General features: G+C 40.1%; 1 protein-coding gene across 1 annotated transcript; it reads left to right on the top strand.

The window, feature by feature from the left end:
* The first annotated feature begins 268 nt into the window (after window positions 1–268).
* Window positions 269–11594, top strand: CCDC195 (coiled-coil domain containing 195). The gene is made up of 3 exons (XM_070622143.1): window positions 269–533; window positions 6158–6404; window positions 11210–11594. Exons 1-3 carry the CDS (start codon window positions 269–271, stop codon window positions 11340–11342), a joined length of 645 nt encoding a protein of 214 aa, XP_070478244.1. The 3' UTR covers window positions 11343–11594.
* Window positions 11595–24664: the final 13070 nt, after the last annotated feature.

The following is a 24664-nucleotide window of genomic DNA, read 5'->3' as shown; positions in this document are numbered from 1 at the left end:
GGATTGATATGAAATGAGAGATACAAAGAAAAGCTCTGTTCTGAAAAACAAAACCCGGAATTAATAAGTCATGGAGATCCTTTACCTCCCTTGACAGCCTAACTCCCCAGGTGCTGAAAGATGGCACAGAGAAGAGTGACATCTATTGTTCAGGAAGGTTTGTGGGCTGGACCAACCAGTCCCACTGAGTAGATTGTGAATTTGGTTCGTGAGCAAAAGTTGACCTGTCTCCCCAGAAGAGCGCACCAGAGCGACCCAAGAAGAGGCGATGGAAGCTAATATCCAGCTCATGAGAGTTATCCAGGAAATGCGGGCAGAGATCAACAAGCTGGAGAAAGAGAATCAAGCTCTCCGGATGAAGCTGGCTTCAAGCAGTCAGAGAGCCCCAGGCTCAGGGGGAGAATCAGGAGATGAAAGGGAGGAGGAAGTCACAGACCTTGACAACCTCAGAAAAGCACCTGGACAATCTCCAGCAGTCCTTCTTCATGGTGGTATTTCCACTGATTCAGCACCAGCTATGCAGGAGCACCAAGGTACCCAACGTCCATAGCTCTTCTGGGCGGCGCCCATCTTTGCAAATGTCTCCACAATAATAGGTTTATTGCACGTATCACGTAATTGCACAATTTGGTATTAACAGTGACGAGTTCTAATCTTTTTCTCCTAGCAGATTAGCTTTGAATCCCTAGGCAAAAATTTCCTTGGTGTCTTCAAGTAACATATTTTAGCAACATTAAAATTATTTCCAGATATGCCTGGATACGAATGACAGGTTTGTGGAAATCAGTCACATTAAAAACAATGCGTTGGGGCCGGCCCCTTGGCCGAGTGATTAAGTTCGTATGCTCGGCTTCGCGGCCCAGGGTTTCTCAGGTTCGGATCCTGGGCACGGACATGGCACTGCTTGTCAGGCCATGCTGAGGTGGTGTCCCACATACCACAACTAGAAGGACCCACAACTAAAATATACAACTATGTACTGGGGGCCTTTGGGGAGAAGAAGCAGTGGGAAAAAAAAAAAAAGAAGACTGGCAACAGTTGTAAGCTCAGGTGCCAATCTTTAAAAAAAAAAAACAACAACGTGTTTTGGGGAAGGGCCCAGTGGTGTAGTGGTTGGGTTCATTTGCTCCACTTCAGCGGCCCGGGGTTCAGAGGTACAGATTCTGAGTGCAGACTTACACACTGCTCATCAAGCCATACTGTGGCGGTGTCCCACATACAAAAAATAGAGGAAGATTGGCACAGATGTTAGCTCAGGGACAATCTTCCTCATCAGAAAAAAAAAGTTTTTTTTTTCCTTCCTTGACTTCAAGCACTTAAATGCTACATAATAGAATACTTAATGTGTCCAGGTCAAATGGCATGCTCACTTATTAAGCTAGAACGATATTGCACAGTAGTTAAGTGTATGGATATCGGAGTCAGACAGATATGGTTGCAAATGATTTATCACTCAGCCACTTGACTCAGAGCTGGTTATTAGAAATCTTTAACCTTTGTTTTCTTCATTTGGAAGTGTTTTGGTACCTATTTCACGTGGTTGTGAGGATTAATTGCAACAACATAGACTGAATGCTTATACAGCACCTGACAAACACACAACAAATAGCAGATAGTGTTTCTCACCCATGTTTTACAAAGAACTTTCCCGTCTTGTATGAAAGTACATTGCACATGATGCCCCCTACTATTTAGATTGACGATGTCAAGATGCAGGGTCAATATCTGTTATATTCTAAAAATCAAATCTCTCACCTTTTATGGGAAAGAATTTTGACTGTGAAGACTAGACATGAAGTCAGAAACGAGCAGAGTAAAAAATACGTTCTGCATTTAAGTTGTCAGTGCTTGCCTCCACACAGCATATTCAAAGAAAATTGATATACATAATGAAATACTCAAAGCTCTTAATATCATCTGTCAAAGGCTTCGGGCAATGCTGTTCAGAGGTTCTGAACAGGTGGCAATGGAACATGTCATATTTACCGGTTAGTTTTCTCTGTTGGAGAGGTCTCTCTGTATAGGGGACCCTACATTTGAAAGCTGAGAACAGATTCCTATGAGGGTATTTTCGCTTTTTTTCAAGTACAACTCTGGATCTGAGTAGTTCTGTCTGCTGGTTATTTAATAAAACTGAAAGAGTAACCTATAATGAGGGTAAACTTTCTCCTGGTGAAAAAGAAATAGATATGGACATTTATAATATATCCTCACTCCAAGGTTCCTCAACCTCTATACTCTTGACACTTTGGACTAAATAATTCTGTATTGTAGGGGTCCGTCTTGGACATTGTAGGACATTTAGCACTAAATTCCAGAAGCACGTACCTCTCCCCTCACTCATGACCATCAAAAGTGTTTTCACATATTCTGAACGTCGCCTAGACAACAAAATTTCCCCCAGTTGAAAACTTCTGTCTTATGCCAAAGGTAGACAACACTCCTATTTTCTACGCTGTTCAGCTGAATTATAAAGTAAACTGGGTTTTAGTATATCCTGTGCTATTCTAAAACAAGTATTACACCGTTCAAAGAACAAAGAGTAACAAACCTTAAACTCTTAGGGCCTGAATGCCATCAAGCTTCAGGTATTAATAAGAGGTAAACACACTGTTGATATCATACTTCTTCAGCTTATGGATGGTAACTTCCAATAAGAATATTAGCATTAAATTTGAAAAGGACTGGTAAAAAAGATTTGATGAAATTTGGAGAACTCTTGCCAGTTGTGCCAATAAAACACAGAAAAAACATGATTTAAATTTGTCCTTGGGAGCCTGGTTGAGTTACTTCAAATAATATTTATCTCGGGGCCGGCCCGGTGGCACAGTGGTTAAGTGCGCACATTCTGCTTCAGCGGCCCGGGGTTCCCCGGTTCGGATCCTGGGTGCAGACATGGCACTGCTTGGCAAGCCATGCTGTGGTAGGCATCTCACATATAAAGTAGAGGAAGATGGGCACAGATGATAGCTCAGGGCCAGTCTTCCTCAGCAAAAAGAGGAGGATTGGCAGCAATTAGCTCAGGGCTAATCTTCCTCAAAAAAATAGTAATAATAATAATATTTATCTGTTTCTTATATGTGATGTGCTGTTATGAGAGTAAGTGACATAAGTAAAAAGAACGTTGGACTGAGCATGAAGACACCTGAGTTGTAGCCCCAGTTTTTCAATAGTCAGTCAACATTGGGTAGGTCACATAAAATTTCTAATCTTAGAATCCTCATGTAAAAAGGACTGGATTGGATGAGATGCCTTCTAAGACCCATTTCAACTATAAAATTCTGTGATTCTATGAATGTAACATGCTTTTATGATCACTGTTCTCATCTGTAAAATGGGGATGGTGATAGAATCTATGTCATAAGGCTGTTGAGAGGGTTAAATGCGATAGCACAAGTCAGCCTCAGTATGAGTTACTTGATAGTAGTCTTGTTAATACCATTGGATATGTCAGAAAATATCATTATTTGACTTGAGTATATTTTTTATTAGCAGTTTTAATAAGATATTGCTAATGTCGATCAAAATTCCTACTTGCCACTGAATCATAGCCATCTGATACTGAAAAGGAGCTTTAGAGATCATCCCTTATTTTACGGTTGAAAGTGTAAGATCCAGAGAGATTAAGCCACTTGTCCAATCCTCTTTTGAAAACAGAATGATATAAGCCTATTCTTTCAGAGAGAATGATGCAAAATCAGAAGTGGGAGCCTCACTTTAAGAAAGGGAACAACTAAAGAGGACCTGGAAATGAGTCACTTGGAACTGAAAGTTCTTCTGTTTGTTCTGTGATATGTGAAGTGAGAGAAGATGAGATTTCATGAGTGGAGAAGCTTGTTTCCATATCATCCACCTGAGGACACAGCTGTGCTGCAGCCAGGGACAAGGCTGCTTGGGGATAGATATCTCTTTTCTATCTCTCTATCTCTATCTCTCTCTCTATCTCTAACTTTATCTTTGTCTCTATTACTATCTCTATCTCTATATCTGTTATGATGAGAACACAGAGCACCTGCTCGGGGTGAATCATGTTGGATAAATGCTTGTGGAAGCATCTATCATAGTGTATAAGCATTTGGCAGATATGAAATCCAGCTCGCCCCTCCTGCCCTGTGCAACCTCACCTCGGGACTATTAGGGAAGAGGTCATTTGCTACAAGGAAGATAAAGGAAACAACTCTTTACAGGGAACTCCCAGCATTGCTGGACTTCTGATTTTCTTCGATCTCCTCATATGCTTTGCTGACAAACTGCATTTGACAGTGATCTTTGAAATTGTGTTAATAACACCACGACGCTGTGTTGAATCTCCTTTCCCTTTTGTTGATAAGAAACTAGAGGATACGGACTACTCGTCACCCAGGGAGATGAACAAAGAGCCCATTTGCTAATCAGTCAGCTGGCGTGTGGGTCTCAAATAAAAATAAACTTAACATTGTTATCATCAGCGTAATTTCCTCTGTTGTGTTTTCCTGCAGTTCAGTATAAAGAGATTGCTTTATAATCCTTTTAAACAGAAACTTTCATATTTGTCAGTAGTCATAAACCTATTTTTAGATAAGTATAGAAGCTATATATCATGGCCAAAGGAAGCATTTAGAGATAATTTATGAATAGTATTGCAGGGGCCAGCCTGGTGGCACAATGGTTGGGTGCAAGCGTTCAGCTTCCGTGGCCCGGGGTTCACCAGTTCGGATCCCGGGTGTGGACGAGGCACCGTTTGGCAAGCCATGCTGTGGCAGGCATGCCACATATAAAGTAGAGGAAGATGGGCACGGATGGTAGCTCAGGGCTAATCTTCCTCAAAAAAAAAAAAATTATGAATAGTATTGCCGTTTATATCACTTCTGATAGATTTGAACTTGAACTCCCCTTCCAGACTCCTGCCTAAAATTCAGTCATCTGCTCTTCCAGACTATAAAAAGCCAGGACAGCCTCCACTTTTTGCGACGGCCATAATAATTAGCTGTCTGCAGACATGGGCAGCAAACTTAAATAAGGAGTAATTGTGCTTCGGGCACTCTCAAAACCTAAACACAATGCAGAGCTTTCTTACACTTCCAGGCTAGTTCATTGCAAAGCTGTGACAAAAAAGAATAAAAGATTCAACAAACATTCATTAAGTGCTCCAGAAAACGAAAACCAACCCATGAGGTCAGTGTTGTCAGCCCCAGAGGTAACAACTGGATGTTGAAACGGAGGTTGAATGACAGGCCCCAGGTCAGAGTTAGTACAGCGTTAGAGCGGAGATTCAGACAAACCGAGACACCCTAGAATAAAGCTCTTTTAATCAAGGTGCTTTAGTTATAAGGAATGGAGAAGATTTGACTTATCTCAAGAAAAGAGTTTATTGGAAGATACTAATGGACAGAAATTGAATAGGACCTCAGAAACTAAGGCCATAAATCTCTCCTTCCCTCTCAGGAGCGCTCCAGTTTCCCACACAATACGTCTTTGCTTCTTTCCACGTGTCTACTTTGCTTTCATCTCTCATTCAACAGCCTTCCTTATAGTGACTGTCTCAATTAAAGCCAAGACACACAATTAGAGGCCAGTCAGCAGCAGCCACTTCAATCATTTGCGGCCATTCATGTGATGAGGAATCGTGGATGAATAGGTTCTTCTAGAATCAGGCGTGAGGAAGCTGTCCAGAATTGGCATCTCTAGAAGACCCACGTTCTTCCCATTTTAAAGTCTTGTTTTATTGTCTAGGTCTCTAGTCAAAGGCTGCATTCTCAGAAAGATCTTCCTTGAGCACACTGTTATATAGCCTCCAAACTCCTTCTCTCATCTGTCTCTATCCCCTGGCCCTTATCAGCCTTATTTGTCTCTCTAGAATCTATCGCTACCTGAATTTCATCATATATCGTTTGTCTATCATCTGTCTGCCAGACAAGAAGGTAAGCTCTATGCAGGCAAGAATTTTGTGTTGTTTCTTACCACATCTCCATCTCTTAAAAAAGTGCCTGGCACATGGTTGGTACTCAATTAGTACTTGTAAAACAAATCAATGAAAGGATGTCTTTTATGCAAAAAAAAATCAAAAACAATCATTTTGTTGAATTCATTTCCGTAAAATACTACTCACGTAATTTCTCTCTGGTGGATGTCATTAAAGGGAGACTTTTTTAACTTGAATTTTGTGTCTTCTGCCCAGGCAATGTGATGATTGTTCGACGCTATTCCGTTTCTTCACCAATTCATTCCTTTGCTGCGAATGATCCCTGGAAAGCTGGGAAAAAACATGCAAATAATGGAATTCTAGAAGCTCAGGGAACAGTTCAATCCCTGGCCTGTTCTTCAATTAAGAAGCAAGACAATGAAGAGAAGATGTTTGCAGCAGATTCTTTTACCAGCAATGGTTCCAGCCAAAGACCTCGTCCTGAGCACACTCTAGGTTGCAGGTAATGTACAATCTTCCTCAAGCTGGTTTACAGGCACATGCTGTGATGGCTATTGGGAACGCTCCTGGATAAGCAACATCTTATGTAGTGGAGGAAACAAAACCAAGTTGGATATTGGGCCAAATAATTTCCATCTTACTTGCGTCCATTTCGGGAATCAAAAGAAACAAATTCATTTGAGGTCAAATGGCACTTTCTAATAGATGCCTTTAATAAGTAGAACACTTTAATTAGTCTTCACTTACTCAGCAAGCATAATGAGCATACTCTGAGCTAGGCACTGGTGATACAAGAGTCGGCAAAAGCAAAACGTTCTGTTTGAAACTTTCATTTAGTGATAAGGACACACAAGTAAACTGACCACTACAATAAAGTGTGTGTCAGGGAGAAGACACAGCGACTTTAGGAGCCAAACTCAGACTTCCTCTCTGAGAGAGAATAGTTTTTGTGGAGGAAGGTGCCTTAAGGGGCATTTGGTGGATATTAAAAAAGACCCTTTAGGCATAATTCAAAAGGGCCAAGAGACCGAAGAGAAAGCGAACCTGTTCTGCAAAATACGTGAATTGGTATTTGGGGAGTTACGAGCAGCCTGAGATTGGGAGGGATTGAAAAAACATTTGAGAAACAGCCTGGGAATCTTTAAGAGGAAAGTTGGCCAGTGGCCCCTGGAGAGCCAAGAGCATGTTCACAAGATTGTCAGTATCAAGCATAATTTGTCTGCTGCACTATGCTAGAGCATGACTTCCACTCCCCCATGCTCTGCGCTGCTACCTGCCACTTCCCATTTAGGCCCTAACTCTAGCAAGCATCTCTACACATTTATCTCCCATGAGTAGAAGGAGGAACATCAAGAAGAAGGGATCTGGGTTTCAGGATCAGCTTATCACAGGGAAGAGAAAATGGAACAAATGAGGTTGTTGAGAGAATAAGTGAGTCATCTAATTCAGCAGTGGCGGAAAATTAAATCAAGGAGTAACCATAAGTAATAGGCCGGCAGGAATTCTCATAAATATTGGCAAGAGCACTGGACTTCCCACAGGATGTGGAATATGAAGGTTGGGCCAGTTTCATCTGAACTTTATAAGACAGAATGAAAATTGTGTTTCACTTGTAGAGAGTTCCTATTTTAGGAGCAGAGAGAGTAACGTAAGTCATGAAGGACGGCTGGGTTTAGCCAGGCAAAGAAAAATGGAAAGGTCACCCCAAGTAGAGAAAAACAGACAAGAAGGTAGAAATTATGACTGTGAGGAAACCTGAAAGTAGTGAAGTGAATGACGATGAGAAGTTAGCAAGATCCATCATAAAAGGCCTTCCATGGAATGCTAGGAGTATGTGCTCTATCCAGTAACTATTGGAAAGCTCCTAAAAAAGGTCTCTATGAAAATTTTCCAAATACAGAAATACTCAGAAACTAATGTTACATATACCAATGTATTTATCTGTAAGCGTTTTGTCATGTTTTCTTCAGATATCTTTATATATAAAAGAAAAAAAAATGTTCTTCAATAGAGAGAAAGGGCCCGTATCTCTCTTCCCCAGTCATCCTAAGGGGCAAATGTTATCAGGAGTTTTGTTTCTCTCCTTTCAGTCTATTTTCTGTGCTTTCATTACATACATTCATTCATTCTTCAAATACATCCTGGGGTGGACTACGTGCTGGGCAGCGTTCCAGGCCCCGAGGATACAGCAGGAAACAAAATTTTCAAAACTTTCTGCCTTTGTGGAGCTCTTTCCTTTGTAACATGATAATCAATAAATAAGAAAATACAGGGGCGGAGTGTTAAGTTCACGTGCTCCACTTTGGCAGCCCGGGGTTCACCAGTTCGGTTCCCAGGTGGACCTACACACCACTCATCAAGCCATGCTGTGGTGGCATCCCACATACAAAATAAAGGAGGACTGGCACAGATGTTAGCTCAGTGACAATCTTCCTCAAGCAAAAAGAGGAAGATTAGCAACAGATGTTAGCTCAGGGCCAATCTTCCTCACAAAAAAAAAAAACCCATAAAGTGTCTATTATGTTAGATAGTGACAAAGAGAAAAGTAAACCAGTTAAAACGAAAAAAAGAAGGTTTAGAGGATCAAGCATTGTTGACATTTTTAATGTCGTAGCCAGAAGATGCCTCCCCATTTGAGTAAAGAGGTGAGAGAGTGAGTTCTGAGCATATCTGGGGGGAAACTTTCAGGCATTGAGAACAGCCAACGTGAGAGACCTGAGTGGATGTGTAACTGGTGTTTGAGGAGGGGCAAGGAGGCTGGGTGGCTATGATGGAGTGAGCAAGCGAGAGAGCAGAGAGAGAGGAAGGCAAAGCACTAAGGGGTGGCCTTCCACTCCCTCCCAATGACACTGGAGTTATTCCAAGTAAATTGGGGCATGTAACATACTCTTCATTTAAAAAGAAAGTCATGCTGGGAACTCTGTTTTGAAAAGACTGTGGGAAAACAATACAGAAAACAAGGAGACCAAGTTTAACTCTAAAAGAATAATCTAGGCAAGAGATGATCACTTCTTGGCCAAGGGTGGTAACAGAGCATGTGGTTTCTGGATATGTTTTGAAGGTGGAGCCAACAAGATTTATTGACAGAGCAGATGTGGGACATGGAAACAAGAAGTATACACCCAACCATTGTGTTCCAATGGCCACGTGCTTTCAAAAGCAAAGAGGGAAGAAAGACAGAGATGTGTCCTTTGCTTAAAAAAAATTATATATATGTATATATAATTACATAAGATTATATATATAATTATACATAGTTATAGAAAAGCACTAAACGTTCATTGTAAAATTAACTGCAAATTACAAAATATAAATGTAATACACAAAATAAAAAGTAGGAAAAGAAAAGTCTTCCATAATCCCACTATCTGAACAGCCACCATTTAGATTTTAATGGATGTCTTCGCAGGCTTGCATCTACATAGTTTAAAACTGTACAGTGCATGTATTATAATGTTTTACTTTTTGCACTTAAACCATTACATGCTCACGGACCTAGAATGCTAACTGAGAAATATAGTCGTATTAATTTTCCCATTTCAATTTGTATTATTCTCTATGATAGTTTGGGAAGCTAGCCAATGTTTATAATATATTACTTTTCTGAAGCAAAATGTTTTCCAGCTTCCAAGCTGCCAACGAATAAACTATTAGAACACACTCCCTTTCTAATTTGGAATCTACTTTAATTTGAAAGATTGAGCCAATTGTAGGATTGTGTTAAAACAAGAAAGTCAACAATGGCTTAAAATCAACAGCTGGGTTGGCATAAAATCCAGGAGAAACTGAACTGTTGAGTAGGAATTAAGCATGTATTTTTTTGTGTGGTCCTTTTTTACTTTATCTTTTACTTTCTCAGGGATTAACTAGTAAAGTAAAATGTCATTACGTTCTTCCTCTGATTTTTTGGTAAATTCATTTACCTTCTAATAGCCTTGAAGAATTTTACAAAGACTTATCAAGAACCAATTTGTCTGAACTGGCTTTTGAATCAATCAGACGTCATACCTAATTTGCTTGTGAATTTTCGCATTATTATACCAAGAAAGTATTTTAAAGAATAATGCCAATGTCGATATTTCTAAGAACCAATGCTCTCCAGAAACTAGAGATAGGATTTTAATTTTTCCTTAACTTTGACATATAAATCCAATCTTTTCCTCCTGCGTTCAAGAAAAAAATAATCTCAGGCTGTTGAAAAGATTAGGGAAAGGGGTCTATCTAGACAATTAAAATTAGAAATGCTATTTTATTCTATTTTATTCATTTTACAGATAGTAGAAACCAGACGCATTAAAATAAATGCATTCTCTCCTTTTCCTATAGTGAAGTGGTTAAAAAGGCAGCCTCTGGAACCAGATGGCTAAAATCTCAACTCCATCATTTACAAACAATGCGGCCTCGGAAACGTTAATCGTAGGTCCTGTGCTATAGTTTATTTTTTTGTAAAAAAGGAATTGTAATAGCAGTGACCTCATCGTTTTGTGAAGAATAAATGAGATAGTGAAGTGAGCGCTTCCTAAGTGGCAGAGCAGTTATTATTTTATCGATCTCAACATATGGAACCACTGGCCTTCCTCCCGAGGGAGGGAGCAGATGTGTTCCCCGAGATGCAGGCCACTAAAGGCCATTCAGTGAAATTATCGCCTTATCTAATAAAAAAGAAAAGAGAGAGAGAGAGAGAGAACAAAATTGGAGCAAAGGCAATGATTTTCAACACCGTTCTTTAGACTTATTCCTGGGAGCAGTTTATCCTGGTTTATGTCAAAATTCTATATAGCATCGTGAGAGGGAAAAGGAGAAGTGGGCAAAATGAAAAGATTTAATCCCTCAGATAACACTGGGTCATTGCTGTCTCTCTTCTCTCTCCTTTATTGCTCAGGCATGATGGATATTCAGTTAATTCAAAGCCCATAACTGCAGATTGATCTGGATTATAAAACAGTCGCCTCAACTTCCTGCTTCATTTCAACTGAAGTGCTGTGCTGTGAAAGGCCCTTTGCGAGAGATAGCATGATATTCTTCAACTTTAAGCATCAAGCCAGTAATCTTCTGACATACAGATCCTCCTCAATAGTTTTAAATTTTAGCTTATCAGCACTATTCATTGGGTTTATTAAAAGACCAATTCTAACATGTATTCCTGCATTGTTGTTGAACAACTCAACAAAAAAAAATGATGATATATTTACAAGGAGCTTTTAAGACTTTAGGTCGTATTTAGTGACTTGGAAAAAATAACAAATGTTCTGTATAAAGGCTCACTAAAAAGTCTTATTTATCTTCCCCTTACTCTGCTTTCTTTAGGGACAAGGTAAAGACAGTCAGTTTCCTGTTGCCCATGGACATGTCTTCATCTTCCAAAAATTCAAGATCTTTCAAACACTCAGCAAATCAGACCACAAATCAGCTAAGTACCATTGCAGAACAGGATATGTGAGATGGTGAAATTTAAGAAACAGTTGACTCCCAAGAGATGGGGACACCAAGGCCTTGCTTGGTCAGTGTACCCCCCTGCAAAGAGCTCTGGCCAGATGCCCAGTAAGACACACAAAATACTGCATGTCGGGTCAATGGACTTGGCCAAGAAATAGAAGCAATTACTTTATGTTGTCGTTGAATACTAATGTCGATGTGTGTACACTGGCTATTGTAGTTTGTCTATGCAGCATGCGAGCGATTAAATGTAATTAAATTAAATTGCATGCTAAGTGTTCATTATCTGCCTTATGCCATCAGGAAATGCTGCTGTTCACATTATAAGTGTCACTTTCCAGATGAAACTGTAACAAATCTAGGAAAAAAGTTCTATTTTTGATTAATGGCATAGAAGCAATATTCATTATCCTTATAGTTAATTGTGTGTTGATATTTCACTGACACTAGCTCATTTGGTCTTTCAATATCCTGTGTCACTGGCACGTGAGCATAAACACAACAGACTCCCATGGTGTACATTGTGGGCTCAGGGCAACTGTGAGCTGGCCACTGGCAAAGACACTAAACCTACTTGGAAAGAGAGACAAAAAGGTTCAATGATCATTACTTAGGGGTTGGAAATCTCAGAATTCCCTTCTTCCTAAACCGCTAGTCAAGAGAACATCTCCCCTTCCGGGTTTATAACAATTGTGTTCTAACACCAATACCCTTTTTCAGCAAATATCTTATATTAAAATCTCCAGAGTGTTAACATGCAGATTCCTGGGCCCTACCTCAGACCAACTGAACTGGCTGGAGAGTTTGGGGGGCAGGCAGGGAGAAGACAGGAATCCACATTTTAAACAAGCTTCTTCAGGTAGTTTCTGCCATCCAGCTATGCTTGCAATCCATTATTGTAAAAACTAAGAAACATAGTCCAGGGCTCCCCAAATCTGGCACCACGTTGTTGTGTAAGCAATGAACCAAGGAATGGTTAGGAACAGTCCAGTCCATTTCTAAGAAAGGATTTTAATAGTCACAGACAGACTCCTCAAAGGGAGATGGGTGAATCAAAAAATATCCTGAAGTAACAGCCACATAATGGGTCCAATGCTTCTTTTATTTATGGTATTCATTTAAGATTAACAGTATTCTCAACATTATAACAGATGTACAATAGGGCAAGGTTACAACCAAAGGGGAAAGACACAAATGAGATGTGAAAACTCATTCATCTGGGAATAAAGACACACATGGAGTAGATAATTAAGCTATTAACCTATCAGATTACCGGCATTTTTAGTTTATGCACAATTATTTTCTCTGCATTTTACAAAACAGAGAATTTTGTGTTAACATCAGTTAAAAGAAACATTTCCCAAACAATAAAGAAAAAAAAACAATAAATCACAACCACTCAAATTACAATGTTACAACTGGCAAAGTTACAATGACAAATTACCTCCAGTGCCAAGCTCGATGACTAGCACGTGACTGGCATTTCGTGCATGTTGCATGAACTGAACTGAATTAACAGTCGCTTGAGTCTAACATCGCCCAGTAAAAAATACCACGCCATCGAATTTTCAACTTTGGAATGAAATCATCTCTGTTCCGTAACTCACAACAGTGTTTGATAGCAAGCCCTCCGAGCATATTTTTAAATATAATGAACTACAAAGAACATGAAATGTATCTCAGTCGTTCTCTGATAAACCAATTGTATTTGTCTTCTATGCCCCAAATTTGTGTAAGTCAGGAACTCAAGTGCCTATCAGAGACAGGCAAGTAACAGAAATGAACACCGGCTCTGCAGAACAGACAGGTGCCCGCCCCATGCAGAGGGAGCTGCAACTACTCACCTTCCTGAAGCCATGTGGGAAGGCAGACACTGTATTCCCGCATGTTCTATCTTCCAAGAACTGTTAAAATCTGCATTTTTGTGCAAAATCTCCTGATTCATACATACTGGCAATTTTTCACTTTTAAAACATTGTGTTCAATTTTTAAAACATGTGAAAACCAAACACAGTATGTCTAGGGACCAGAGCTAGGATACCAGATTTCGACCTCCGATTTAAATGCAATTGCTTAAACATGGAGATCCAAAGCAAGCAAGTGGATCTGGACAGCTACAATGTGGAAAATGGAAAGGGGAGAAGACAGTTTGAGGTTGCAAAAAGAGGATAAAGTGGTCCAAGAGGTGAAGTCTACTTTGATAAAAAAGGTGAAGTTCTATATCTTCACAAAAATGTAACCTAATCCAGAGTCAATGCACATTTGCTACAGAACCAAAACATAATGTGAGAAAGCATGAGCTGAGTTTTGCTTTAAAACTTTTTTTCATTAAATACTTTTGTCTATTTTACATTTTTCACTTGCACAGAACTCTTGGTGTAGGGAGAGATTATATATAAACAAAAGCAAACAATGTGGCTGACTTTTCTTCCTTTTGGTGAGGAAGAAGATTTTGAAGTCACAGGATCATAGAATTTTCCAGCACAACTCTGGTTCCGGGCCACAATTTCAAAGAGTAAGTATGGCTTAGGGAAGTTACTCGACCAGTCTGAAGTGCCACAGTTTGTAGCAAAGCCAGAGCCAGAACACATATCTGCTGACTCCTCCTATAAGAGCTCCATGCTGCCCCCCTAATTTTCTATGTTAAGCCAGTCGTTAAATTTAAAACGTCTATAATTTCAGGCATTCTCAACAAATGAAGATGATCTCAATGTTCTCAGTGTCCAGGGCATCAAAGGATTAAATGAGATCGCCTCCGTGGATATATTGCATAAAGCACTAAACAAATATGAGACACTGTTATTTTGTTCCATTCAAAACAGACTCCTAACATATGGCTAGTTTTAAATCAAGGTGTTAAACTGACAAAAATTTATATGTGAAATTTCTAGCTTTTGTGTTTTTTAGCTTTTGATTTTCTCTCCGTTAACTTGATGAGCTATCAGCTAATAGATGGACAGCAAGACACTTCCCTAGCATTCAGTCATGTACTTTACCTGTAAAGAAGAGGAAGAAGAAGAGAAAAGGGAAGAAGGAAGAGGAAACCGGCCCATGATGAATTCTTAATGGCCACCAACACTGCCAATAATGGCACAAATTAATAACTCTGGGTGATGAAAGCCAAAGGTTAACAAGCACATCGATCTATTTTCATAGTACACCAACATCTGCCAGAGCTATTTGCTTTCATAAAGTTGGTCTCCTGCAAATTTTCTTTTACAAATAAGCATATGGAAACAAAGGAAGATTTAAAGGATGTTTTCAGAATCAAACGGCAAGCCCCTGGCGATTTTTCTAGCACCTCAATTCTCTCTGCTCTCATTTCCTTGAGCTACTTCTAATCCCTAAGCTGTGAATCTAGAATAAACTTACCCAGAAAGATAGCTGTGTACAGGGACAATGTGAAACATTATGGAATTCATTTTATTCTTTAGTTCAAATTCGAGTTTATCCCCCAGAAACCAGATCTTGGAAACCTCTAACAATCTTGGCAGACACAATCATTGAGCTTGATGTTTTTGCCACTAAAATAAAGAGCAAAATACAGCAGTCCCTGCTGATATTGGAAAACCCCATCCGTAGAACTTAAAGGATCTGATAAAACACTCTGGGAGAGAAATATGGGATTATTGTAATCAATAAATAATGTTTAGTTATATTCCTTCCTTAAGAGACTGAGTTCTGCTGCCTGCAGCAATACTTAATTTTTAAATATCAAGGCAGGGAAATATTCATTCATTAAAGCTGTGTTTGAAAAAGGAGAATATTCTTCCTCATACAGGAATGAATAAAAGACCTGTGCTAGCTTTATTTCTTCTTTGATTTCTGCCTTTATCATTAGTGCCACAAGACAGTCAAAATATTTCGTCTACAATAATCTCTTCACAGTTAGTTTTCCAAAAGGTAAGAAAAGAAAGACCTAATTTATCCAATCCCATACATACGTACTTAATAGGTTGACATTATTAAAATTACTTTGAAAGTTGAATTTGAAACAATTCATCCTGAACTCAGAGAGACATTAACTTGTTCCTGTCCAGGTTTTACTACAAGATAATTCTCTGTGGCACTCAGGTTTACACTCAGGAAATAGCTCCCCATTTTTCCCTTTCCTTTCACTAGAATTTCTCCTCCTGCAGTCACCTCAAAATTCTTACACTTGAGTTATCTGACTCTGAGGACCAATTAAATCTCTATTCTTAACAATGACAAAAAATTCATTCTGCCGTCTGCTCAATACCATTTTATGAAGACCATAGGATATCTATCTTTGTTAAGAGCGTTCCACGAAATACAGAACCCTTCCTATAGGGAAAACAATTATCAGCCATAATATGACTCATTCATAAAAACTGTCCCTAATTTCACCCAGAATTAATTCCCAAACCCACACCCTTTCTCCTTCCTCTCTCTCCTAGCCTTGAGGATTTTTAATTCACACGGGGTTACTTCAGACGAGGAACTCACTTCTGATGGAAAGAAGGTTACAGGGTTACAAACAAGACTTTCTAAGTAGGAGAAAACTTCTCTCTAAAACACCCAGGAGATTCTTGATTTTTGAAATATCACTTTGTCCAACAAACCCCATTCCTTAATCTAAGAAAAGCATTCAGTGTTGAAGAGCGGGAGAGCGAATGGATGGCTTAGAAGGCAGTAACTCTCGGGCCCGTCACTAGACCATTTAGCGCACTAGAAAAAGTAATTTGCTAAATAGCCCATGGTCACATGTAACAATTAAACGGGCACCCACGAAATAAGCCAATTACTCCTTTCCTAACTATATTATCTCATCTATTATGTGGACAACTTTATATTGTCCACCTAAACTGTGGCCTTTTTCATCTCTGCCATTGCCTTTGGTCATGGTCCCGTCCAGATTGATTGTGTGGAAACCTGCCATCACATCATTATACACGGACACTCCTTCCTCTCTTAAAACAGAAACTCTCCAGCAATGAAATCTGTTCTCAACCAACTCATTCGAGTGTTCCTCCCAAATAGTTATTTCTTTCCCTCCTCGAGTGCTCTCTATTTCTAGAGCCTCAATGAACCTCAGTCCCAGCGCAAGGAATTTAGCCTTTAAAGGATCTCTTCAGGAGGCCATCCAAGAAACACCAGCTCTTGGAAAACAGGAGCTCCCACATCAGAAAGTGCCTCGGCGCTCCCAGCCTCCTCTCCCCAGACCCTGAAACTCCATGTAAAGCGGTGTTCTCCATCCTGGCTGCAAAATAAAATAAACCAGAGAGCGTTTAAAAATCCCATTGCCCAGGCTGCTCCCTAGACGAGTTACGTCAACATCCCTGGGAAGGGACCTGAGCCCCAGTTCTCATCAAAGCCCCGCCAATGACCCCAAAGTACGGACAAGGTTGAGAAGCAGTGTTGTAAAACTGAGCATTTGCTAAGACCAACCCTGCTGGTCACAGACCTTGAAGCAGAAAATGCACAGGCCTTGAAGTCAGACAGCCCTGGGCTCTGCCTCCTGCACACGCATATGATCTAAGGCAACATTACCGGGCCTCTTGAAGCCTCAGTTCCCTCATCTGTAAAATGGAGATACACCGACATTCTCTGCATGTGGAGATTTAATGAGCTAAATTATGTAAAGCACCTACCGCAATATCTAGCACCGAGTAAGCACTCAAGAAGTAATACTAGGGGCCGGCCCGGTGGCTCAGCGGTTAAGTGTGCACGTTCCACTTCAGTGGCCAAGGGTTTGCTGGTTCGGATCCAGGGTGTGGACATGGCGCCGCTTGGCAAGTCATGCTGTGGTAGGCATTCCACATATAAAGTAGAGGATGATGGGCACGGACGTTAGCTCAGGGCCAGTCTTCCTCAGCAAAAAGAGGAGGATTGGCAGCAGATGTTAGCTCAGGGCTAATCTTCCTCAAAAAAAAGAAAGAAAGAAAGATTACTAATAGTATATACAAGACATGGTCTTTGCCTTCAAGGCAGAGTCACAGCAGAGGTTCACTCCCACTCCCAGCCCTGCACAGGGAGTTAGTGGCAGGTCACGCCTAGAAACCACATCTCCTGACTCGTGGTCCAGCACCCCTTCCACGGCACCACACTTCTGCCCTTGATGAATTCAGCCCTCCTGTCACTGTTTGGCGGCTGCAGAGGATTGATGCAGTAAATAAGATGGAACATGGCCCCAAAGCTCTTTCCCATGAGAAGTATTATGTTATAAATCTACTTTTTGAATACACACATAAAGAGCTCATTTCTTGTTTGAAGACTGGAGCAACTTCAAAAAGTTTCAATTAACTCCAAGCCATTTCTCATCAGTTGCATTCCTGCCACCAAGGACCTCCTCCCCACGGGGACTGTCAATTAAGAGCAGCTGAGCTGCGGTGCAAACCTTGATGCAGTGGCAACCAGCCCGGTGAAGATTTCCAACCAAATTTCTACACAGACTGCCTTATGCCTGTGAACCCTGACATCATTCTCCCTCTCAGCAGGACCTCGGAACAAAATGAGGTGTAATTAACTGAATAAGCTAGTAAATGGAATAGGTCAATGAAATCCATTTATGGAGCAAAAATCACTTTTGAGAAAGTCTTAGTTACAGGCAAATAAGTACATTTTGGTTGTTCTAGAAGAAAGTCTGCATTCAGAACTTTCAAAAGAAGATCACAAGCCTTTAAGACAATGAGCATTTCCACAACTATCCACTGATAAGTACTTGAACTGGATTAAATTTTGTTTGGAATCTTATGACACTCTATGCAAAATGCTTTATTACCTGTCTCCCCAAATATTCAACAAATACACTCCATTTGGGGCAAATTGCCCTGAATGCCAACTCTCATCTTTATGAAACATGACAAGAACATTAGGAGATTCAAAGGTCACTTAACTGTTCAACATCATACGACAACATCCACACAACTCTTTGCAATGTTTCCTTTAGCTACCCTGACTTGAAAGTCAATACAAAGAATGGTGGACATACAAGTCAAAAAGTATTCTGCTGCTGTGAGAAAGTATTCTTCACCACTAAAAAATAAACACAAAGATGATTCTTCCTTCTTGACTGAAGAGTGCTGTGTGAGATGTGATGCTTGGAACCAAAGCAGCAATTTTGTCACCATGAGGAAATTAGCCTGAAAATAAAAGCAAAAACCACACCGAGGATGTCAAAGAGAAAATTTATTAAAAAAATCTGGACCCTTAAATATGTCAGCAAGCTGCTGAATTTACCAACCTCTGAAACCACTCTACTTCCTACATCCCTCTGATGCTCTCTGGGAAATCGTTATTAGTTTCCTATTGTTGCTCTAACAAATGACCACTAACTCAGTGGCTTAAAACTACACAAACTTATTAGCTTACCATTCTGTAGGCCACATGTCCTAAAATCAAGAGATCAGCAGGCCTGTTTTGCTTCTGGAGGTTCTAGAGGAGAATCCACTCCCTTGCCTTTTCCAGCTTCTAGAGGCTGCCTCCATTCCTTCTCTGTTCATGGCCAGCAGCATAGCATCTTCAAATCTCTCTCTCTCTCCACCTTACTCTTTCTTTCTCTCTCTGCTCCTATCATTGCATTGCCTTCTCTGACTCTGACTCTTTCCTTCCCTCGTAAGACCTTTGTGATTACATTGAGCTCACCCAATAATCCAAGAAAATCTTCCATCTCAAATCTTCAACTTAATTACACCTGCAAAGTCCCTTTTGCCACGTAACGTAACACAGTCACAGATTCGGGGATCAGGACATGGACATCTAGGGGGAAGAGGGGCATTATTCAGCCAACCACAGACCTCAAGACGGAGCAGCTTTCTTCCAATTATACTATGCCAGAGATCAAGAGGGTAGACATTGACCTGGCGCAAAACTATAAATGTCTTTTCTTGTCTCTTCCATATAAGTGAAAATTGTTTCTCATCTTCTTTTCCAATTGGGTTCCAAAAGAAGTGTTTCCCAATCAATGGCCACATAGCATACACCCGAGGGTGTATTAATCTGTTGGAGCAAAGATACCTCATCTTACTTGCTGTGGTCTACAGCCATCCTCCAGGATCCATCAATTTTCTTTGGGGCCTATATTAGTGAATTGAATGGAGATATGATGAGGACCTACCAACCCTGCATCCTTTGTATCCTTCAGGGTGGCACTAGTCTCTCCACGCCCCTTTGATGCAATACTGTTTTCTATGTACTATCTTGTCCAAGGATTGATAAGATAAGTTTCAGAGGCTTCGACTTAAATTTCCTCACTCTGGACAGATCTTACTCCACAAGCAAAGGACCCACTGTGAGGGTGCTACTGAAGGGAAGAAGAGACGAACATGTAAGTGATATTAGCCTTGTCCTTAAAAAGAGGAAAACAGAATATGGAACCTTCGTGAGAAATGACTGTTCACATAATATGCAGAGAAAAGAAAAAATCTCAGTAGAGCTATTTTTTTAAACCCAGAAGAGACAGTTCACATCTAAAAAAATGAATATTAATAATTTTCAGAGGAAAATAAATCAGGGTAAGTTTATCATAGCGAAGAAAACAATTGCTGTTTTGTCAAATGCAAGTAGAGAAGAGAAAGGAAAAGACGTGCAAGTCTGGGGGTATAGAAAGATAAAAAATTACCTGACTTTTTCCTGTACTTTTATTTACCATGCTTTGTATGTGTTCTCTGTTATTCTTCAGATTAAATAAAGCATTTGTGGGTTTATTATCGAAAGTGTGGGAATTATTTTGAATCTCTCCTGTCTGTGAGTGATAGCACCCCATTATCCACCTCCTCTGTATACAATGAGAGTTATCTTAGAAAGGAAATAGAATGAGAGATTCCCTCAGGGATTTTCAGCCCCACCTGCGCACAGAATCATGGGAAGAGCTTTTAGAATTTACATTCCTGGGAGGATTTTGGAAACAACTGAGGTGAATCCTGAAAACGAGGGAGGTACCCAAGCGATGACCTGAGTCTCATGCTTGTTCCTCCTTGTCCTTGCTGCATAACAGCAGCCCTGCTCCATCAAGGTCAATTACCTCATTATGATGGCAACTCTTTTCAGCTGCTGATGCCTGCACACAAGGCGCTCCAGGTGCTGGGCAACAGCAATGGCCTGTAGCTCAGTAGAAACCTTGCTGTGTCACCTAGAAAAAGAGCACCCACTCTGGGGTCAAGACTTCTAACCCTACAGAGCCCAGAGGTGTGGGGATGCAGAGCACAGTCACCCATCTCCCCGGATGCCACAAGGAGCTGGTTGTCTGGAGACCCGTGCTTTGGGGAACAGATCCTCCACGAGTCAAGTGAGCTTCCATTCCTGGGGGGGAGGAGGCAGAGGGAGCTTAGTGGGGTGAACTACAGCCCCCTGCACTCTCTCCCTCCCCCACTATCCATTCTAAATCCACTTGCTCTCAAATATCACCTCTTCTGGTCTTGCTGGCTTACCTGGTGGTATGACCCACCCCTCAGTCCTGAGGTCCTGGCACTCACACCCTACTCAGTCCAGGATTACCATATTTGCTTATTGATATTCCCAGGTGAGGGTGGAACGAGCAGTATACACCCGTAATTGCCCCTTGATCGCTGCTCCTGGAAGCATCACCTCCTCTGATCTCCTTCAGTACACATTGTTTGTGTCATTGTTTGTCACTTGTTTACTGCCTGGTAGCAAGAACCACTCTCATATCGTTATTATCACTTTGAAGCTTCTGCATCAACTAGCACTGTGTCTTGCATGTGGCAGATGTTCAGTAAGTGGTTCTGGATCGACAAGTTCACAGTATGTAACCTAGGGATATTTTGTCATCTTTGAGTCCTTCAAGTGACTTATTAACTGACAATATTTATCATAAAACAACACATACATTTTTCCTTCTAGGGTAAACAAAAACCATTTGGCTATTTTTAAATTACACATCACCTTTTTGAGAACATTCAAACCTGAGTGAGTTGTATGAGAGTGTGTATGAGGATATGCAAGTGTGTGTGAACATGGGTGAGAGTGAATTTGACTCTGAGAGAATATTAGAGAAATGATTGAAAATCAACAGGGGTAGGCCTCAAGGTCATTGGCCCCACTGTTGAGGTCAAATACTCTATAAGATTTCACAATCCTTTCTAATACCCATCACAATGCACTATATTGCTCATTTCCATGTCTTCTTCTCAATGCCATCAAAGATAAAGGTTGTCTATCATTTTTCTATTCCTAGTATCTTACTTAGGGTATTTGCTCAATATGTATTAAACGAATGAGTGAATTAATGGTTGAAAGAGTGGTGAGGATTCAGAGAAATCACTTTATTGGGAATAAAAAACCATGCTGGGGACCCCAGGGAAGGCAGAGTGTTGTATGAATCTAGACTTTAAAACTGGACAGATCTCGCTCTTTACATAATGTCTGATTTGAGGAAAGTCCTTTCTCTGAGGCTCAGTTTCCTCATCTGTTAAATAAATACTGAGGAAAAAAAAGACCATCTTGAGGAATAAAATAGATGAATAAATAAAAGAACCTAGGACACTGCCCAGAATGGAGGCAATTTCCCACAAATGTAAACCATCATTCTTTAGGCAATTTGAGTCTTTTTAAGCTCAAGACCATTGTTAGAAATGTGTGAAAGGTTTATTTGGGACACACACACACACACACACAAAGAAATAAAATCCATATCTCTTCTCTACGTAATATTTATATATATTCAGGGTTTTAGGTGGGAGGAGTTACTGTTCTTAAGCCTGTCTAAGGCCAGTGTGCCTCATCTCTTTGTAAATGCTGTTAAGAAGATCCTAAAAGGAAGCTGTGCCAGGTCCTCTATGGGCTTAGATTTTCTAGCTTTGAGAAAATTTCAAAAGAAGAACAATCTCCGAAAGCTATGTTCTCCTTTTAAATATTCAAACAATTTTTGTGTACATGTTATCATTTTTTTCGTCAAGCTATCACCTTTAGTCGTGAAAACTCATGATCTACAGATTCAATTTAAAAATCAAGATTTTTTAACCACAAGTACCCCCTCCAGAAAAATGGTTAGAAGGAGAGGGTCTTCTATCTAAAGAGAGTATTTGGTTCTAGCTCAGTACTAGATTCAGAGCTTCTAATGGGATAGTCACCACCGTATGGAGGGCCCCTGTAGTCATCTATATCAAAAGGCCCCACCATTGTAATGAGTCCAGGGAACCCCGTGCCAACACTAGGAAAACTCCCCATACCCCTTAACCCAGTAATTGTAGGTCTAGGAATTTATCTGGAGGAAACAATCAGAGCTACACAAAAAATATTCAAAGATACTCATTGTGATATTATTTTACAAGAGAAAAACTTGCTTTTGTGGCCAAAAATTGGGGATTTCTTTAGTAAATTTGAGGGCATGATAGATTTTATAGTTTTAGGAAAATATTTCATGTCATGGGAATATATACATGATATATTAAACTTAAATGATACAAAATGGAGCATATAATTCCAACATGTTATTTTTAAAAAAACAATGAATGTCTGTGAGTATATATCACAGAAAGGATAAAATATATGCAAATCCCAAAGTCCCCATGTCTTAGTGGTAGAACTATGAGTCAACTTTTCTCTTCTTCATTGTTTTATTTTCAAAACTTTCCAAATTTTCTATAGCGAACTTTTCTTGTTTTGGTTTGGTTTGGTTTTTGTTTTGTAAGGAAGATTGGCCCTGAGCTAAGATCTGTGCTAATCCTCCTCTATTTAATGTGGGATGCTGCCACAGCATGGCTTGATGAACGGTGGTAGGTCCGCGCCTGGCATCCAAACTGGCGAACCCTGGGCCACTGAACCAAAGCACCCAAACCTAACAACTACACACAGAGCTGGCCCCTATAGTGAACTTTTATGATCAGGGTAAACTGTTACTGATTACACAGAAAAATAACTCAGAGATTTTGTCATGTTGACAGAGTGAGCTGGTGGCACCACCTTCATGCATGAATAACAGCATAATTCAAACCCTCCTGGACCTTGCACTTCTCGCATCGTTGCTTCTCTCCAGACTGTGGCATCATCCTTCTCCTAGCACAAGAAAATTATATAAAATTTCACCACATATGCATATATAAAATACATACATTCATATATAATAAAAGTTAAAATACTGGCTACTAATAAACACCTGAATAACTGAGATACTGAAAATTACTTCAGGATGTACAATATAAAATTAATGGTCAAATCAAATTTGTGTGTGCTGAAGATAAGAAACAACTTTTTACATGCTCATGCCAACTGGCTTCACTCTGAACAGGTGAAAACAGAATTCAGTTCCATGTGCATGAAGTCAGTAAACTGGGCTCTCCCCAGGGGTTACTTTAGCCAAACTGTGTCCAATAATCCATCAAAAATGCAGAGCATTCCTTCACTCAAAGACAGAGTGAGTTGGCAACATTTTAGTCAAAAGATTTTCTTACAGTATGACACTATCACTCAGTTGGAACCTGGACTTGCAATGATGGCGGTCTAAATTATCTGAGAAACTGATGCATTTCTTTATGGTTATAACCCATGTATACGTGATGTTGATAACACAGAATTTATTCTTACTACATTGATTTTTTAAGATGAGTTTCATACATAGCTATTATTGTCATCTCTTCTCCTCAGCTTGATTCATATTTATTAAATAAAAAGCAGAGAAATGAATAGAATTCCAGATCATGGCAATTCTTCCACCTAGCTGGACCTCAAGTTTCTCCTCTATAAAAGAGGGAATTGGACGATATATTTGAGGGTATTGTCACCACTGACATTCTATGATTCTATAATTATTGCCACAAACTTGTTATCTATTTCAGGTGGGAAAAACAGATATGAGCAAATATGAAGCCATATGCCCTGAATCTAAAAGAAATCAGAATGGGCCTATATGAAATTTGGCTACAAACCTAAAGAAATCCCTTCCACAGGTCAATGAGAACTCTACGTTTCCTCTTGCTTCTATGTTAGTTTGGTGTGCCTTATCACTGGAAATTTCTAGGGGATATTGGTGGAATGGAGGCTTTGTGTTCTATACACAGCGGATTCTCATTATTCACAGTAATGCTCTTATAGAGTCATCATGAACACTGAATGAGTGAATACAGAACAATTGCTTCAAGGGGAGCTACAGGGTTAGGTTCCTGCCAGCCTCTGATCACAAAACTGTCATCAGTCTATCCCTACATATGTTTGTTTCTGTGTATTTCTGTTTAAAGACACCTTATGTGATATACATTGTGATTCGATATATATTCAACCACGTGTGATTCAACCACGAACTCACAGCCGACAGCACTATAACTCACACCCACAGGGAGCTTTTCTAACGCTTATGTTTGCTCTAGAAGGCGCTTTCTTGCACTGAGGAGCAGTAGACAGCACTTCAGC

The sequence above is a fragment of the Equus przewalskii genome, chromosome 5, assembly GCF_037783145.1.
Source record: "Equus przewalskii isolate Varuska chromosome 5, EquPr2, whole genome shotgun sequence".
In the NCBI taxonomy this organism is placed as follows: domain Eukaryota; kingdom Metazoa; phylum Chordata; class Mammalia; order Perissodactyla; family Equidae; genus Equus; species Equus przewalskii.
This window is presented reverse-complemented; position numbering and strand designations above follow the sequence as displayed.

What these genes read in the sequence shown, in the direction of transcription:
- CCDC195 (XM_070622143.1), top strand. Translation starts at nt 269, where the DNA reads ATGGAAGCTAATATCCAGCTCATGAGAGTTATCCAGGAAATGCGGGCA. An exon ending in AGCTATGCAGGAGCACCAAG is followed by an intron (nt 534 to 6,157) that starts GTACCCAACGTC and finishes TCTTCTGCCCAG; the next exon opens with GCAATGTGATGATTGTTCGA. An exon ending in GAGCACACTCTAGGTTGCAG is followed by an intron (nt 6,405 to 11,209) that starts GTAATGTACAAT and finishes TGCTTTCTTTAG; the next exon opens with GGACAAGGTAAAGACAGTCA.